This window comes from Ranitomeya variabilis, chromosome 6 (assembly GCF_051348905.1).
Source record: "Ranitomeya variabilis isolate aRanVar5 chromosome 6, aRanVar5.hap1, whole genome shotgun sequence".
NCBI classification, from domain to species: Eukaryota; Metazoa; Chordata; class Amphibia; order Anura; family Dendrobatidae; genus Ranitomeya; species Ranitomeya variabilis.
The window spans coordinates 452859470-452879498 of record NC_135237.1 but is presented as its reverse complement, the minus strand read 5'-3'; the positions used below and the strand labels follow the sequence as shown (position 1 = coordinate 452879498).

The following is a 20029-nucleotide window of genomic DNA, read 5'->3' as shown; positions in this document are numbered from 1 at the left end:
GCCTTAATTGCAGCTCAGTGGCCGGCTGAGTGCTTTCCAGTGGCTTCATCTTCATTTCTAAATTACTAACAATTAAAAAGGAACTTGTCAATATTAAGCATGACGCTCCTATAAAATGTTTTAGGGAAAAGTTGAAGAAAATTAACTTTATTTTACTGTCAATGCACTTTGTGGACGGAGGAACTGATTTAGAATCGTAGCTTGAATATACAATGTAGCATTTTGCCTCCCATCCAGGATAAGCTAGATTCACACTACCCTTAGGAGGTCTATGTTTCTTTTCTGTTACAGCAAAAGAAAAAAATGGAACTACTAAAGAAACAGATCCATCCTATGACAAACACCAGATAGACCTGTTTTACAGGAGTTTTTTTTAGGCTGAAGAGAGATCTAACATAACATAGTTAGCAAGGCCGAAAAAAGACATTTGTCCATCCAGTTGAGCCTATATTCTGTCAGAATAAATCCCCAGATCTACGTCCTTCTAAAGAACATAATAACTGTAAGATACAATATTGTTACGCTCCAGGAGAACATCCATGCCTCTCTTGAACCCCTCGACTGAGTAAGCCATCACCACCTCCACAGGCAAGGAATTCCAGATTCTCACTGCCCTAACTGTAAAGAATCCTCTTATGTACATGCTCAGTAGTGAGGCAGGGTTGTGGAGTCGTAGATGAGATTAATCTGCTGCACTTTATATACATGCTCAGTAGTGAGGCAGGGTTGTGGAGTCGTAGATGAGATTAATCTGCTGCACTTTATATACATGCTCAGTAGTGAGGCAGGGCTGTGGAGTTGGTGAGATTATTCTGTGCTGCACTTTATATACATGCTCAGTAGTGGGGCAGGGCTGTGGGGTCATAGGCGAGATTAATCTGTGCTGCACTTCATGTACATGCTCGGTAGTGGGGCAGGGCTGTGGAGTTGGTGAGATTAATCTGTGCTGCACTTTATATACATGCTCAATAGTGAGGCAGGGCTGTGGAGTCGTAGGTGAGATGAATCTGTGCTGCACTTTATGTACATGCTCAGTAGTGAGGCAGGGCTGTGGAGTCATAGGTGATATTAATCTGCTGCACTTTATATACATGCTCAGTAGTGAAGCAGGGCTGTGGAGTCGTAGGTGAGATGAATCTGTGCTGCACTTTATGTACATGCTCAGTAGTGAGACAGGGCTCTGGGGTCGTAGGTGAGATGAATCTGTGCTGCACTTTATATACATGCTCAGTAGTGAAGCTGGGCTGTGGAGTCGTAGGTGAGATGAATCTCTGCTGCACTTCATGTACATGCTCAGTAGTGAAGCAGGGCTGTGGAGTCATAGGTGAGATGAATCTGTGCTGCACTTTATATACATGCTCAGTAGTGAGGCAGGGCTGTGGGGTCGTAGGTGAGATGAATCTGTGCTGCACTTTATATACATGCTCAGTAGTGAAGCAGGGCTGTGGAGTCATAGGTGAGATGAATCTGTGCTGCACTTTTTGTACATGCTCAGTAGTGAGGCAGGGCTGTGGAGTCGTAGGTGAGATGAATCTGTGCTGCATTTCATGTACATGCTCAGTAGTGAGGCAGGGCTGTGGGGTAATAGGTGAGATGAATCTGTTCTGCACTTCATGTACATGCTCAGTAGTGAGGCAGGGCTGTGGAGTCTGGAGGCAGGGAAATTGAAGAGTCAAAGGTTTGGTTTACTGATCACAGCTCTGGACATTGAACCTCATAGCTAGACAAGATCTGTCAATAAATGCGGTGTGGGGTCGTAATGTCATCAGCACCGATCACTTCTGATGCAGAAGTGTATTGTGCCAGATAATCCCTTAAATGGAACAGGTCAACTGGAAATTTCTAACCCTGGTTTTACTGTACTGTAACTTACAGCAGTATACACGGCTACTTGTCATGTCAGGATGCTTAATCTATCCTATCAATTTGTGTTTCCCTGATCCAACTTTCCATGTTGTTCCCTAAAGAGTAATGTGGTCTTAGAATTCCTCCTGGGTAATAAGCCATGGCTCAGTCTTCAAGTTTACGGAGACAAAGAAAGTCTGGCTTATAAATTCTATACAATAAATTGCTACAAAGTACAGACTGACTGATCAAGAGTATTAGTAATAATAGCACAGTGTTCAGAGTAAATGAAATGCAATGTTCTAGTACGAATGTATCTTTGTTCATTAATTAAACCTATATTCAAAGCCAAAGGTGAAATGAAAATGTATTCAGGTCTTCTAACCAACATCCCATGGTCCAGTAATATAAATCACCCTCTTACTCCAGCTTATTTAATTAATCCCTTCGCATGGCGTCCCATGGAGTATTAATGCATTGTGGGGAGCAGGTAGTTCTTAACCATGCTGTACTATTATGGCGAAACCTTTTGTGGATGTCAGCTGTAATGTAGAGCTGACTACGTGCTGTCATGGCCAGGAGTGTAAATAATAATAATACTAGCCATTTAACTCTTTAGAAGACATGGTTAATAGCAATTGTGGCCCTTAGTGGTTTTGTTCAGAGAGATGGGCCCCATTGACCCTTTCTTTCCTGGAGCTGTAACTTATAAAATACCAATTCTCACTGCCTTTGGTTGACACTTTACATGAGACGCGTGTTACATCCCAAGGTCACCTGCCTTTGCCCGCCAGAAAGAAAGAGGACGACTTTTTGATATGCCGTACAAGAGAATATTGGGATACTGTGTGTAAATAAGAGGCAGTATTATAGTAATTATTCTTATACATAGAAACATTATTATAGAAGTCATATTCTTGTCCATAGAGGCCGTAATATATCAGTCATATTATTATACACAGGGAGCAGTATTGTAGTAGTTATATTATTGTATATCAATTGCAGCATTCTAGTAGTTATTAGTAGTTATTCTTGTACATAAGAGCAATGTTCTTGCAATTATATGCTTGTACATGGGGTCTGTATTATAGTAGTTATATTTTTGTACATGAGGGCAGTATTATAGTACTTATTTTCTTCTGCATAGGGGGCTGTATTATAGCAGGTATAATCCTGTACATGGGACAGTATTATAAAAAAGACTGGCTGTTAATTCTTCCAGTTGTAAATTTACAGTATTGAGATCTGGCATAGGAAGAAATAGAAAATGTCCGATGTTTCGGCCGATAAAGAGTGTTTGTTGGGCAAAATATAAGATGTTATTAGTTCCTCACTATACCAGATCTCGACAAACTTTTAGCTTGAAACAAGAATATATAGCCTTTGCATTCTTTGGTGCTGAGGTCTTTTCTGTATTCTGATCAAGCACATAAATTTCTGGAGCACTTCTTATATTCAAAGATTTGGTAGTAATATTGTAGTTATATTCTTATATATAGGGGAAAGTATTATAGTAGTTATACTGTTATATATGGGGCAGTATTATAGTAATTATATTCTTTTTTATAGGGGGCAGCATTATGGTAGTTATATTATTATATATAGGGGCAGTATTATAGTAATTATATAGCAGTATTATAGTAGTTATATTCTTATACAGTGGGGGAAATAAGTATTTGATCCCTTGCTGATTTTGTAAGTTTGCCCACTGACAAAGACATGAACAGTCTATAATTTTAAGGGTATGTTAACAGGTTAATTTTAACATTGAGAGATAGAATATTAAAAATAAAATCCAGAAAATCACATTGTATAAATTATATAAATTTATTCGCATTTTGCAGTGAGAAATAAGTATTTGATCCCTCTGGCAGGCAAGACTTAATACTTGGTGGCAAAACCCTTGTTGGCAAACACAGCAGTCAGACGTTTTTTGTAGTTGATGAGGTTTGCACACATCAAGAGGAATTTTGGTCCACTCCTCTCTGCAGATCATCTCTAAATCATTAAGATTTTGAGGATGTCACTTGGCAACTCAGGTCTGGAGACTGGCTAGGCCACTCCATGACCTTAATGTGCTTCTTTTTGAGCCCCTCCTTTGTTGCCTTGGCTGTATATCTTAGGTCATTGTCTTGCTGGAAGACCCAGCCACGACCCATTTTAATGTCCTGGCGGAGGGAAGGAGGTTGTCACTCATGATTTTACGGTACATGGCTCCATCCATTCTCCCACTGATGCGTAACGTAGTCATGTGCCCTTAGCAGAGAAACACCCCCAAAACATAATGTTTCTACCTCCGTGCTTGACAGTGGGGATGGTGTTCTTTGGATCATAAGCAGCATTTCTCTTCCTCCAAACACTGCGAGTTGAGTTAATGCCAAAGACCTCAATTTCTGTCTCATCTGACCACAGCACCTTCTCCCAATCACTCACAGAATCATCCAAAGGTTCATTGTCAAACTTGTGAACGCGCATGTCTCCGGGTGGTGGACTGCTCCTCTGTTAGGTAATAGACCCTTTTTTAAAAATATCACTACAAAGCTGCTATATGTTGATTTTGTGTATCTATATATTGTATGAGGTCTGTACCTATCCTTGGATAGTTATTTAATATAATAAAACAGATAAGGCAGCACTCTAGCGCTATAGCATGCAAACATAAAATATGAAACTTGAATTGCATTACTGCACTAGAAATATGAAAAATTGAGAATGCTTAGCGCATAAATTGGCCAATTAATGTGTACCTGGCAGCCAAGTTAAGGCGTTTCTCGTTACCAGGACCTAATGCCAATCCTCTCTCAGACAGTCTACACCTCTTTGGGAACCTAACGTGAATCATCTCTTGGACTGAAGTCTATATCTCTGTGGAGGGGTAGAATCCCTCTGCAATTAAAAACACCTAAGGCTAAGGGGCGGTGTGCTCAGTCAGAAGGCTACATACAAATGTCAAAAAATAGACTGCTCTAGAGGAGATCTGCATGGAGGAATGGGCCAACATATCACCAACACTGTGTGCCAACCTTGTGAAGACTTACAAAAAACGTTTGACCTCTGTCATTGCCAACAAAGGATATATAACAAAATATTGAGATTAACTTTTATTAATGACCAAATACTTATTTTCCACCATAATTTCCAAAAAAAATCTTGCCAAATCAGACAAGGTGATTTTCTGGATTTGTTTTTTCATTTTGACTCTCACAGTTGTGGTCTACCTATGATGTCAATTACAGGCCTCTCCCATCTTTTTAAGTGGGAGAACTTGTACAATTGGTGGCTGACTAAATACTTTTTTTCCCACTGTATAGATATTCCATTGCCATGTACCCCGGGGTGATGCGCTTCCATTCCTTTCAGCACATCATGTGACTGCGGTGGTACATTTTGTTTCCCCCTCACCTGTTTTCTTTTTATATATTGAAATAATAAAGTTTATATAGATATTAAAATCCGGACTGACAATCATCGTTTGTCCCCGTTTGTCTTTGCTATGTAGTATGATGATAGGTCTTCACCAATCCTATTAATATTATTAACACATGGTTTTTCTATTTGGTTTAGGTATTCCACTGCGAGTACCTGCACCATGTGTGTTTGTCGTATAAGTTTATTTTTTTATGAAAGGATTATAGTAGATCTAGTTTTACAGAGGGGCATTATTACAGTAATCATACTCCTGTACATGGTGGCAGTACTTTTGTAGTTATTCATGTCCTTAGGGCAGTATAATCGTAGTTATGTTTGTGCACATAGGGAGTTTTAAAGTTCAAAGTTGACTAGCTGTAAGTAAAAGAAAGAGGAGCAGTCAGAAGGAGGAGGGAGATTCGGAGCATTGCACACAGTAAGTCTTTCTTTATATCTTTTTATAATAGTGATGTGTATTGAAAATTTGCAAATAACATTTTTGGAGCTCTACATTTTTTAGTTTAGGAGGAAGAGATGCATAGTGCTTTTTTCTTTTTTTGTCTAGAGCATTGCTAGTACATCACACAAAGTAACACAAATGTATTTATTAGACTGCAATCAAGTATTCCCTTGACTAGAAATGATTTCTCAATCGATCATTCAGAGCAGCCGTGTGGCATTTTCAGGACGGTGCCATGAATCAAGCACTGCTTCGCTGAATCCTAAACATTTATCAGAGCTGTAAAGTCAGGAGTCGTCCCAGAGAGGCAGCAAACGGCATGGCTCAAGGGCCACCGTGTGCCCAACTTTATAAACGAATGAGCAAAATATTGACTTTACTATAGTTATTCGATTCTTCGCTGCACCCCACCTGTGGAAGGCTATTTCAGAATCACTGCTATTTTACATCCTTACTTAGAACCATTAGCACAGTGCTTTTATCACCCTGCTGTCAGGAACATTATATATATTAGTCTTTACAATTGGATAATTCACTATTCCATGCTCACTGCTTCATGTGGGACCCATCTGCTAGATACAGTAATGTGGATTTGCTTCTGACCTTATTTTTATGTGTGGTCAAGGGAAACTGGCATGCCGAGCTATGATTTCAGACAGAATGCTGGCTCCTCTCAGAAGGTTCATTGCACGATCTGGAGAGATCTCCTTAGAGACAGGAAGGCTTTTATGATTGTGGAAATATATAGTCTACAAGAAATATAGAGTGACAGGAAAAAGCACCCCAAGTGCTCTTCTTGTCTGCACAGTTTGCATTAGTACTTGGTCCAGTGTGGTATTGAGCCTCTGATCAGTTTCCTACCAGTGCTCCAAATCTTCTCCGAGACCGAAGTGGAAACCTTGTCATTTTTCATCTCACTCAGGAGCCTTTGAATAAAATTAGGGACCATTTTAACAATTATGGAAACATGGCAAGTTCAGATCAGCAGAAGTCTCCATCAAATCACCCCTAAATTGTTTCTTTGAAATTTTAGAACATCTTTTATGTATGTTCTACTTTGGGTAGAATGTATAGACTTTCTTTGTTTTCTCATTCCCTATTAAGAGACTCTGCTAGAACAGAAGGAGTGTTCAAACCAAGTACAGGTGCTCTGTGCACCCTTGGCATGGCCAAGCATTTACGTTCAGCCCCACTGACTTGTTTTCCATCTATCTCCACCCTTCCCTAGCTCAATAAAGCCAGAGCTGTCAAACAAAGAAGAGGGAAGTGAAGATAGAGGGACAACAAGTAGGTGGGACAGTGCACTTACCGGTAAATAATTGGCCCTGCCCTGGTTTACTGAGCTCCTGTACTTGGTTTGACAGTCATTCTGTGCTGGTAGTTTAAGAAGAGTTGTTTGCTACAAACTCATGGTGCCTCACTTATTTATTGGCATGAGGAGCTAGTAATGCCTTTATCTTCTTGCCCTGTGTCTGAACATCAACATTCGGGAGTCTTTTCTTTTAAAATGCGTTATTCAGGATGCAACCTATGGATAGATTTGATTTTTTTTGGAAGAAATCTATATATTTCTAATCCTGAATATCCGTTTTAGGGTGAACCTATCAGCTAATACCTTTTGCCCAATCTGTGTGCATCATGTGTCAGGCACTGGCTGTATTATCTCAGCAAAGTATATTTTATTGAAATTATTATTATTATTATTATTATTATTATTAGACACTAGATGGTGGCCCGATTCTAACGCATCGGGTATTCTAGAATATGCATGTCGGCGTAGTATATTGCCCAGCCACATAGTATATTGCCCAGCCACGTAGTATATTGCCCAGCCACGTAGTATATTGCCAAGTCACGTAGTATATTGCCCAGTCACGTAGTATATTGCCCAGTCACGTAGTATATTGCCCAGTCACGTAGTATATTGCCCAGCCGCGTAGTATATTGCCCAGCCGCGTAGTATATTGCCCAGCCGCGTAGTATATTGCCCAGTCGCGTAGTATATTGCCCAGTCACGTAGTATATTGCCCAGCCATGTACGTAGTATATTGCACAGCGACGGAGTATACAGACTTAAAATAAAAAATAAACATATACTCACCTTCCGAAGGCCCGTTGAAGTCCTGGCCCTGTGTGCTGTGCTCGCAGCAGCTTCCGGTCCCAGGGTTGATATGAGCGCAGGACCTGTGATGACGTCGCGGTCACATGACCGTGATGACGTCGCGGTCACATGACCGTGATGACGTCGCGGTCACATGACCGTGATGACGTCGCGGTCACATGACCGTGATGACGTCGCGGTCACATGACCGTGATGACGTCGCGGTCACATGACCGTGATGACGTCGCGGTCACATGACCGTGATGACGTCGCGGTCACATGACCGTGATGACGTCGCGGTCACATGACCGTGATGACGTCGCGGTCACATGACCATAGTAGTGAGTATATAATGATTTTTTTATTTTTTTAATTATTTTTAACATTAGATCTTTTTACTATTGATGCAGCATAGCAGCATCAATAGTAAAAACTTGGTCACACAGGGTTAATAGCGGCAGTAATGGAGTGAGTTACCCGCTGCATAACGCGGTCCGTTATTGCTGGCATTAACGCATTAACCCTGTGTGAGCGGTGACTGGAGGGGAGTATGGAGCGGGCATTGACTGCAGGGAGTAGGGAGGGACTAATCAGACTGTGGCCATCGCTGATTGGTCGCGGCAGCCATGACAGGCAGCTGGCGAGACCAATCAGCGACTTGGATTCCATGACAGACAGAGGCCGCGACCAATGAATATCCGTGACAGACAGAAAGACAGACAGATAGAAGGACAGACAGAAAGACGTAAGTGACCCTTAGACAATTATATAGTAGATTTTTATAGCGCCATTTATTCCTTGGCGCTTTACATGTTAAAAGGGGGGAAATATAGACAAATTCAATACACATGAGAAAAAACATGGCACTAACAGATACAGAAGGAGAGAGGACCCTGCCCGCGAGGGCTCACAGTCTACAGGACTGTGGTAGTATTTAAAAGAAAAAACATTCTTTAAGGCGAGTTGGACCAAGCCGCACGGTTTACTAGACAGACTGGCGAGTTTCTGACTGCTTCTTCCTGCTGCTGCCCTGGAGTGACCGATATCTCCCTATACGCTCATATGTTATAAGGAAAAACTGGAAAAAAACAGCGCAATATGGTCCTATCTGGGTAAAAAGAGGATAACATTTCACAAATTGTGCTCACCTCGTAGGGTTGTGTGCACACAACCACTAATGAAGCTTCGGCTGATGCAGACCCATGAGGAGAGGTCAAGAGACGAAACTGGAAAAGAATGAGTTAACCTGTGCTGCCGTCAATAATGATGAGAAGATCAAATTCCCAAGACGTGCTGTTTAATAGTCAATGCGTTTCGAAGTATGCAAGTTTTTCATCAGAATCACCGTAGTTTGTCCTGATGAAGAATTTGTATACTTCGGAACGCGTTGACTATTAAACTGCACTTCTTTGGATTTCAATCTTCTCATTATTGACGGCAGCTCAGATTAACCCATTCTTTTCCACGTTCTTCTCTATAGAGACCTGTCAGTTCAGGGCAGTGAGCAGGGAGAAGCTGCCGGAGACCCACCTGTCCCACTAGTCTATATCGTGGTCTCGGTACCCAGCGCCTTTAGCACTTTAGAGTCAAACATATCCTGCTGAGATCACATAGCCAGTGGGTGATACGTGCTGCCCACGGATTGGGAAGCATGTATCAGCTGACAGGTTCACATTTAGGTAGATTCTTTATGAAGCAAACTTTTAGAATATATCTGGGCTGAAGCTGCACACCGCATAGAATTACATTTCCTTAAATTTGGATGCATAATATAAGATGACCCCATAGAGATCATAGTGGAGGCCCCTGCTGCATGGCATTCAACTGTAGCTCTGTTGATAGATCCAATGCTATTTTTGAGCAATCTGATCCATGCATATGATCTGATCCCAATTAATGTAGAATAAACCTAATCACCCAAGAATTATTTAATAGTAAAATTTGTCTGAGCAGTATGTGGAATTTAAAGGGAATCTGTCACCTCATTTTGCCGCTATAAACTGCGGCCACCGCCATTAGGGGCTTATCTACAGCATTGTGCAATGCTGTAGATAAGCCTCAGATGTAAAGGTACCGTCACACTAAGACAACGATGCCGATCGCTGCAGCGTCGCTGTGTGGTCGCTGGAGAGCTGTCACACAGACCGCTCTCCAGCGACCAACGATGCCGAGGTCCCCGGGTAACCAGGGTAAACATCGGGTTGCTAAGCGCAGGGCCGCGCTTAGTAACCCGATGTTTACCCTGGTTACCAGCGTAAAAGTAAAAAAAACAAACCGTACATACTCACCTGCGCGTCCCCCGGTGTCCGCTTCCTGCCACTGACTGAGCGCCGGCCCTAACAGCAGAGGGGTGACGTCACCGCTGTGCTGTACTTTCACTTTACGGCGCTCAGTCAGTGCGGGAAGCGGACGCCGGGGGACGCGCAGGTGAGTATGTACTGTTTGTTTTTTTTACTTTTACGCTGGTAACCAGGGTAAACATCGGGTTACTAAGCGCGGCCCTGCGCTTAGCAACCCGATGTTTACCCTGGTTACCAGCGTAAAACATCGCTGGTATCGTTGCTTTTGGTGTCAAACCTGACGATAAACGCTGGTCTGACGACCAAATAAAGTTCTGAACTTTCTTCAACGACCAGCGACAACACAGCAGGATCCTGATCGCTGCTGCGTGTCAAACTAAACGATATCGCTAGCCAGGACGCTGCAACGTCACGGATCGCTAGCGATATCGTCTAGTGTGACGGTACCTTAACCTGAAAGATAAGAAAAACAAGTTAGATTATATTCACCCAGGGGCTGTCCGGGTCCGGCGCCTCCCATCTTCATGCGATGACGTCCTCTTCCTTGCTTCTGTTGCGGCTCCTGCGCAGGCGTACTGATTTACCCTGTTGAGGGCAGAGCACAGTACAGCAGTGTGCAGGCGCAGAGAAAGGTCAGAGAATCCCGGCACCTGCGCACTGCAGTACTTTAGGAGCCGCAACAGAAGCAAGGAAGAGGACATTATCACATGAAGATGGGAGGCGCCGGACCTGCGACTCTCATCGGACCAGAACCGCACCGGGACCGCCCCTGGGTGAGTATAACCTAACTTGTTTTTCTTATCTTTCAGATTACATCGGGGGCTTATCTACAGCATTACATAATGCTGTAGATAAGCCCCTAATGGCGGTGGCCGCAGCTTATTGCGGCAAAATGAGGTGACAGATTCCCTTTAATGAATCCGATACGAAAGGTAAAGTTCTGTTCTTTAATGTAAAATTTCATCACCCCACAACTGGGTGGAGACAATCCATCCCAAATTTTAGGATCCATCCAGCCTATGAGATGTTGTAATGGATGGCTTCTTCATGTTACTACCTCCTTTTGGAAGCAGTTTGCATTGCACTCTTTGCTATTTTCCTATTTCACATTTCAAGAAAAGAGTTAATAAATAATTCAGCAAAAATAATTCCACATTTCCTGAATCATAAAAGCAAAGCTACTTAGAAGCATTAAAGTAAATACGCCAAACTAGATGTCGTGCAGAAATAACTCTAATGGACAGTCATTCTCTATAATGTCTGCAGCACAGCATTACTCCACTAGTTCCGTGATAACATATCATATGTGTAAATTACAAAGCAAATACAATAATGTTTTATGCCTCATAATTTTGTTTTAGATCCCCCCCCTAAAAAAAAAAAGTATTGATTATAGCTATTTATACGACCTCTCATTTTGACAGACAGCCCTAATTCTACTTGTCACTTAATAGCCTATTAAGTGGATGGTTGTCAAAGGTGCCGTTCATCTGCCATTACAAAAGGTAGACTACAAGGCATTTTTCCTATTTCTGGTATACCTTAATGTGTGGATGGCTTTTCAAATCCTCAGGGATCCTACATAAGCCATTAAGCATTATCAGAAGAAAATTCTTTCGGAACTTCACATCCTATGTCACTCAGATCTGGGATGTTACTTTGATTATGCTGTCAATCATGCTGCTCAGGAAAAAGTGAAAAATTTGTAATATATTTTCTATGTATTTGCTGCTACCTATTAATTTAACCTTTTGACAACCCTTGCTATAATATTTTGGAGCAGCAGTAGTACATCAAAGGACTTGCTACCACTATGTACTTTGATGGTCTGGGCATGGTCAGTGTACCCCAATGATCAACCGGACCGTTAATGAAATGCACAGCCATGTTCCTGTGGCAACTGGCAAAATCAAAATGAACTCTGATCCCAGTTAAATCCTTCTGTCATCCCATCTGACCCACTGCAACAGGATCAGCGGCCACCGATTAATTGTCATGGTACCCGGGAACCTAACGAAGGACAACAGACTACATATGGACCATTGCATGGCAGTGACGCAATTAGATGAGAGCTCTTTTACTGAGACACACCGTGAGAAATAAAATCGGTCTTCTCCGGAAAAAGGGCCAAACTCATAAATTAGCAACAGGAACAGAATAGCCGGTCTCAGGAGCGCAGAAGGAGAACACAGACACCAGTTTAGGGTAAAACCACAACGCGTTTCAACAGCGTGCGCCGTCTTCTTCAGTTGAAACTCGTTGTGATTTTACCCTAAACTGGCGTTTGTGTTCTCCTTCTGCGCTCCTGAGACCGGCTATTCTGTTCCTGTTGCAAGTCTTTCTCCCCCATCGTGGGGTATCCGTCTGGAGCTGCGGGGACCTGCGCACTTATTTCCTCCTCATTGGGACAGCCGCTAGCGCTCCTTCCACAAACCGCCATTTGTTGTTCTACAAACTCATAAATTAAACTCAATGGTTGTGTCCTTCACCTCCCACCCCAAAACCTTCACCCGCCACCCAAAAAAAAAAATAACTATATTGGCACAGCTCGGTAATGGATGCATTTTTTTTTCCAAGAATTGCTTTTAAGAATTATGCAGAAAACTACTGTCAATTTTTTTCAGAAGGTGAAACAGATGAGGCTTCATAGGCTTGTCTCAATTCTGCCTAATTTAAAATAGAAAGTAGAATTGTTATAAAAAAATAAATAAAATCTCCATGAATCAATGTGGAAGGGGACTGTAAAAGGATCACTTTGAGATTTGTTTGTAGCATTTCAAAAAGTGAGTTGTCGTAATGATTGCAAAAGTTTAAAACTTTTCTGTCAAGAACGTTCTAGGAATCATAAGCATTTGACATGCTATTCAACCCGAGACCCCATTATTTGTATGTCACAGTCCATTATTTGCTCTTTTTGAGAATCTGTGAGACAACTGGCTGTTTAGTCCTTGTGGACCATGGGCCTACATCCTTGTCGTCACTTGCCACTTTTTTTTCCATTTGCACATAGTGCATTCTGTTGCTCATAGGGAGCAATGAATCGAGTTTTTTCGCACATGATAAATGCATATAACGCACATACACATAACAAAATAAAGGGATGGTTTTATCAACTAGTGGTCTTTAAATACATGTAAATGAGCGGAAAGAATAGCTCAAATCATTCTGCTCTAATTTAGTTTGCCGATACGAGCCCATCATGAGAGTCCTCCTAAGATTAGATATAGAGCACATTTTGGAGCAGCAATTACCAAGTGCCGTAACCGAGTGAAAAGCAAATCTATTGTGATAATCACATTCAGCAGGAGGGAATGGATTTTTCGAATACATGGCAGATTTATCATTTCTTTTCTGCTCATTTTTTACTTTGCTAGCTGTCTGCTAGATCTTTGCATACATTGTGCAGGTCCTATTGTTCTAATTCAGTGCTGGACATCAGAAGTATAGTTAGATTAATTTACTTCTAAATCTGCTAAAATGTTCAGATTTAATTGCCTGAAATATCACTACTTTTGGGTAAGGTAAAGGTAAACTTGACAGATCAAGCTTTAGAACAGTGAATGTGATGGGTTTTTCATTACACCAATATTAATGACCTATTCATAATATACGGTAGGTCATCAACATCAGATCTTGGGAGCCGACTCCCAGACCACCGTGAGTTGGCTGCTAACTGCTCCTGTGGTGTCCAGATCTAACCACCCGTAGGGCAGGTTTACACTACTCGACATGCGGCATTAAACGACCAGGAACCTGTTTGCTGTAGACAGGCAGGCTACATTATGTAGTGCACTGAGAGATCAGTGATGGGTCGTTCTGCATAGGCTGCCATTGTTATAAGCAGTCTGATTGGCAGTCTGTTTACACTGTCGAATTATTCGAATTATCGAGAAATGAGCGTTCTTAGAAGCATTGGTTCACGATAATCTACTGGTGTAAATGCCGCTTTAATTACTGTTTTTCCCACATGTTACTGGGGGTAACGGCAGGGGGACACTTTTCTTGGTAAACATATTATCGAGAGACTTTACTAACAAGAAGGACTTGTGCAAAGCAAACAATCTCCTCTTCTTCTCTATGGGACTAAATCCTTTGTTTCTCGAGCTCCCATAGAGTATAATGTAAAGATCCTAGAGGTAGGACGCCCACTTCTTCAATCAACACTTTACTTTAAGCAAGAATGAGATTTCACCCGTGAAGCCGATGTATACGCAGCTTTGCATTTCTATTTACTGTTTGATCAAAATCACTTTTTCTATTACAAGAAACCCCAAGCCGCAAACTAGATCTGTCAGTGTGAAATGGTTTACGTCTCGCAGACTGGATTATGTGTGCGCTGTATTTCCCGGAAATGTTGATGGACAAGATTATAGCAGCGCTCTTATTAATAGCATGTCATTGTTGTTTGATGGACCGTGCCCCATAGCTGATAACAAGATGAACCTAGGGAAAAGATTCTCCTAAATACAGATAACTGCGTCTTGTCTCCGTATCACCGGCATATCAAGCTGACCCCAGGGATTGTGTGATGTAAATTTTGGTGCTTGTCACAGAGGCGGCTCGTGTTTCATTATTGTAATTGAGGAGACTGTTCTGATGGTGCATCATAGAAACGAAACGCTGCATTATTCTCAGCACAAATAATAACTATATCAAACTTAAAGGGAAATTCTCGTCTACAGGATCCTATCCCAATATGTAGTAGGTGTAATAATAATAATATTAGCAAATACCTACAATTAGAAATTTAGCATAGTTTTTCTGATTTGCTGTCTCTTTCCTCATGTACAGGCATTGTAGGACCTTAGGAATCCATGGTTACGACCACTAGCATCTAGCTGTCGCTATATCAGTGGTCGTAACCATGAATACCTAAGGTCCTGCAATGCCTGTACATGAGGAAAGAGGCATAGCGAATCAGAAGAACCATGCTACATTTCTAATTGGAGGTATTTGCTAATATTATTATTATTACACCTACATATTGGAACAGGATCTTGGAGCTGAGAATACTCCCTAAAGGTATCTGTTGGGTGAGGGGCACAAGCAAATATTGTATATAAATACTGAAGTGCATGTATTTAATACATTTTTCTAAATAAATTAGATAAACTGTTAAAGATGCTGTAAAATTAAATTTTTTAAAGGGGTACTCCAAGTAGATAAAAAATAATTTAAATCTACATTCTTTAAAAAAAAATTAAATCCACAGTCTTTAAAAAAAATCCTTTGCTCGTGGCGTTATTCTTGCTTCTAATGCATGACAACCCTCTGACTAATCCTTATCTGTGTGTTTTTATTATTCCACCTTCCCCTCACTCTCTGCTCTTCTTTACTGAGATGTCACATAAGAGCTGTGAAGGAGTACGGAGCACATACACATACCTTGCATTGCATAGATTGTATGTGACATGTCAAGGAGCATGGAGGGTGCATAGGGTAAGCAAGGAGGTAGGCACGAGGTGTCATAAATAATCTGTAAAGAAGTGACTTCTGCAGTGTAGGACTTGGCATGACTATATATTACTTGATCATCTATTTACTTGAGCACAGTGTAATGCCACATTTCTCCTGTAGTGGCTGGCTACCGCTAAGAAAATGTGTAACCTACTGCAGCTTCCCTTAGTAATAGATTATCATTGGTAGTTTTTTCATGTTCAGGGTGTCTGCATTTTGAAAGTAGCTTGTCTTGCTGATAACTTAAGCCCTCCATACATGGGTTTGACCGGGACTCTAATGTGTATGGACTCCCGGACAACTCATTATCTGGGGAGTTAAGGATCCAACGTGTCTGGTTTTGGCCTGCTGATTATTTTGTTCTCTCTGAGATGAGCTGAGATAAGGCTTCTCTGGCGGTGACTCTCTCATAGAAAACACAAGAGCACTTGGCCAACCTGGTGTTTCTGTGTATAGGAGAGTCGCCTGAGATGGCTCCCGCTAGAATGATAGGCTTAAGCACTGTTTGTCCAGCAGACATCTCATTCATGTGTGTGGTGGGCTTTATAGCTTGAAACGAATATGGAAATTATAAAAAAGGGAATAAATGCAAAATACATTTAGTAAATTAATCTGTTTAGCCGTCGCGTATTTAAGTTTGCTTATTACTATACTAATATTTTTATTTAATGTCTTTCAGGGAATATCTGGGGAAACAACTGCAGTCAGAACAACCCCCAGCAGTGACTGCCAGAAGTTAAATCTATCATTGATGTGCTGAAGCATCCATGCTTTGCATCTGTATCTCCAAACCATGTTTTCCTATTTTTTTCAATTAACGACCCTTTGTGTTGTTTGCTCTCCTCACCCGTTAAAATCCATGTTGTAGTGAAATATTCATGTGAAGCTGTTTATTGTGGGTTACAATTCACTATGACATGGTGTTCGGAGGGACTACTAGCATCAGTTGTGCAGATTTAAGGTGCAGAATTGAAGAGGAGAAATCTGTTAGTAGTCTCGCTAATTTATTACATGAAATATACAAATAAAACATTCCAGAAACAATCCCTCGTTGCTTTATTCTTCTATTGTGCTTTCGACTTCAATTTTATATAGTGCTGACATATTTGAAGTGCTGTACCCAGGACTGTCTCTATTCCTGTGTCCTTCAGCCATCACTTAGACACTGACGCTCTGTTCCTGGTGGCGAGGCCAACAGTAAACGGAGAGTAGATTTCCGTCCCACTAATGCTGTTGGCTATGCCTCTGGAGCGCGAGTTCGCTTCCCTTCTTGTGGTCCTCCTCATCAGTAAGTAATAAATGTTTTCACTCATGGTCCTGCTGGTCAGCCAATCACAGGGTCTAGCCAGCTATCTGATAGACAGGTTCGTCAAACCAGGAGTGCACTAGACGCTATTTAAATACCTACCTTTTAGTTGTCTATCATTGCCAGTTATTGTATACTAGTCTGTGGCCCGATTCTAACGCATCGGGTATTCTAGAATATGCATGTCCCCGTAGTATAAGCCAATATGGCTAAATAGAGCTATAAGGGGCGCAATAAGGGACAAAAAGAAAGCATTTAGAGAATTAAAGGAAGTAGGTAGTGAGGAGGCATTAAATAAATACAGAAAATTAAATAAATTCTGTAAAAAGCAAATCAAGGCAGCAAAGATTGAGACAGAGAGACTCATTGCCAGAGAGAGTAAAAATAATCCCAAAATATTCTTTAACTATATAAATAGTAAGAAACTAAAAAATGACAGTGTTGGCCCCCTTAAAAATAATCTGTGGGAAATGGTGGATGAGGATGAGGAAAAAGCCAATATGCTAAATGACTTTTTTTCATCAGTATTTACAAAAGAAAATCCCATGGCAGACAAAATGACTAGTGATAAAAATTCCCCATTAAATGTCACCTGCTTAACCTAGCAGGAAGTACAGCGGCGTCTAAAAATAACTAAAATTGACAAATCTCCGGGCCCGGATGGGATACACCCCCGAGTACTGCAGGAACTAAGTACAGTCATTGATAGACCATTATTTTTAATCTTTAAAGACTCCATAATAACAGGGTCTGTACCACAGGACTGGCGTATAGCAAATGTGGTGCCAATATTAAAAAAAGGGGCAAAAACTGAACTCGGTAATTATAGGCCAGTAAGCTTAACCTCTACTGTGGGTAAAATCCTGGAGGGCTTTCTAAGGGATGCTATACTGGAGTATCTGAAGAGGAATAACCTTATGACCCAGTATCAGCACGGGTTTACTAGGGACCGTTCATGTCAGACTAATTTGATCAGCTTCTATGAAGAGGTAAGTTCCGGACTGTACCAAGGGAACCCAGTGGACGTAGTGTATATGGACTTTTCCAAAGCTTTTGATACGGTGCCACACAAAAGGTTGTTACATAAAATGAGAGTAATGGGGATAGGGGAAAATATGTGTAAGTGGGTTGAGAGCTGGCTCAGGGATAGGAAACAAAGGGTGGTTATTAATGGAGCACACTCGGACTGGGTTGCGGTTAGCAGTGGGGTATGTTGTGAATTTACCTTTTGGCTCCCTCTAGTGGCTACTAGTGATTTGACTCTGGGTATGTCATTCATCCCTTGTATGCTCACCTGGGTCGTTAGGTCAGGGGTGTTGCTATATAAGCTCCCTGGACCTTCAGTTCAATGCCTGGCAACGTTGTAATCAGAGCTAATCTGTTGTGCTCTTGTCTACTGATCCTGGTTCCTGCTGAATTAAGCTAAGTCTGCTTTCTTGCTTTTTGCTATTTGTTTTTGTTTGCATTTTTGTCCAGCTTGTACATTATCTGTATCCTAACCTTGCTGGAAGCTCTAGGGAGGCTGGAGTTCTCCCCCCGGGCCGTTAGACGGTTCGGGGGTTCTTGAATCTCCAGTGTGGATTTTTGTTAGGGTTTTCGTTGACCATATAAGTTATCTTACTACATTCTGCTATTAGTAAGTGGGCCTCTCTTTGCTAAACCTAGTTCATCTCTGTGTTTGTCATTTCCTCTTACCTCACCGTTATTATTTGTGGGGGCTTGTATCATACTTTTGGGGTCTATTCTCTGGAGGCAAGAGAGGTCTTTGTTTTCCTCTTCTAGGGGTAGTTAGTCCTCCGGCTGGCGCGAGACATCTAGCGACCAACGTAGGCATGTTCCCCGGCTACTTCTAGTGTTGGCGTTAGGAGTAGATATATGGTCAACCCAGTTACCACTGCCCTATGAGCTGGATTTTTGTACGTCGCAGACTTACTGGTTCCTCTGACACCCTCGCCATTGGGGTCATAACAGTTTGCCAGGCCAGTATTAAATGTTAAATGCATTGCAGAAGCGGGATTATAAGAAAGAAAGTTCTGAGTTTTTTTTTTCTCTCTCTCATTTTTTTTTCTTTTCCCCTTTACCTCTGAGTGGCTTGTGTTTGCTGCAGACATGAATGTCCAGACCTTGATTACAAGTGTGGACCAGCTTGCTGCTCGTGTGCAGGGCATACAAGATTATGTTTTCAGAAATCCTATGTCAGAACCTAAGATACCGATTCCGGAACCGTTTTCCGGAGACCGATTTAAATTTAGAAATTTCAGGAATAATTGTAAATTGTTTTTGTCCCTGAGACCCTGTTCATCTGGAGACTCCGCTCAGCAAGTAAAAATTGTTATTTCTTTTTTACGGGGCGACCCTCAGGATTGGGCCTTCTCGCTGGCGCCAGGAGATCCGGCATTGGCTGACATTGATGCGTTTTTTCTGGCGCTCGGTTTGCTTTATGAGGAACCCAATCTTGAGATTCAGGCAGAAAAAGCCTTGCTGGCGATGTCTCAGGGCCAGGACGAGGCTGAAGTGTATGGCCAAAAATTTCGGAAATGGTCCGTGCTGACCCAGTGGAACGAGTGTGCATTGGCTGCAAATTTTAGAAATGGCCTTTCTGAAGCCATTAAGAATGTGATGGTGGGTTTTCCCATTCCCACAGGTCTGAATGATTCTATGGCCCTGGCTATTCAAATCGACCGGCGGTTGCGGGAGCGCAAAACCGCAAATTCCCTCATGGTGTTGTCTGAATAGGCACCTGATTTAATGCAATGTGATAGAATCCTGACTAGAAATGAGCGGAAAATTCATAGACGCCAGAATGGCTTGTGTTACTACTGTGGTGATTCTACACATGTTATCTCAGCATGCTCTAAACGTCTTACTAAGGTTGTTAGTCCGGTCGCCATTGGTAATTTGCAACCTAAATTTATTCTATCTGTAACTTTGATTTGCTCACTGTCATCGTATCCTGTCATGGCGTTTGTGGACTCAGGTGCTGCCCTGAGCCTTATGGATGTGTCATTTGCCAAGCGCTGCGGATTTGTTCTTGAGCCATTGGAAAATCCTATCCCTCTTAGGGGTATTGATTCTACGCCATTGGCAAAAAATAAACCGCAGTTTTGGACACAGGTTACCATGTGCATGACTCCCGAACATCGGGAGGTAAT

The 20029-nt window shown here is 41.8% G+C and overlaps 1 protein-coding gene across 2 annotated transcripts in view; it reads left to right on the top strand.

Annotated features, from left to right (window-relative positions):
* The window catches only part of ATP6V1H (ATPase H+ transporting V1 subunit H), a 162295-nt gene extending 145680 nt beyond the window's left edge, over positions 1-16615 (top strand). For both annotated transcript variants that reach the window (XM_077270495.1, XM_077270494.1), the window contains exon 15: positions 16251-16615. In XM_077270495.1, the coding sequence (XP_077126610.1) occupies positions 16251-16311 (61 nt within the window). In that variant the 3' untranslated portion in view covers positions 16312-16615. The remainder of the gene's footprint in view (positions 1-16250) is intronic.
* The last annotated feature ends 3414 nt before the right edge of the window (positions 16616-20029 follow it).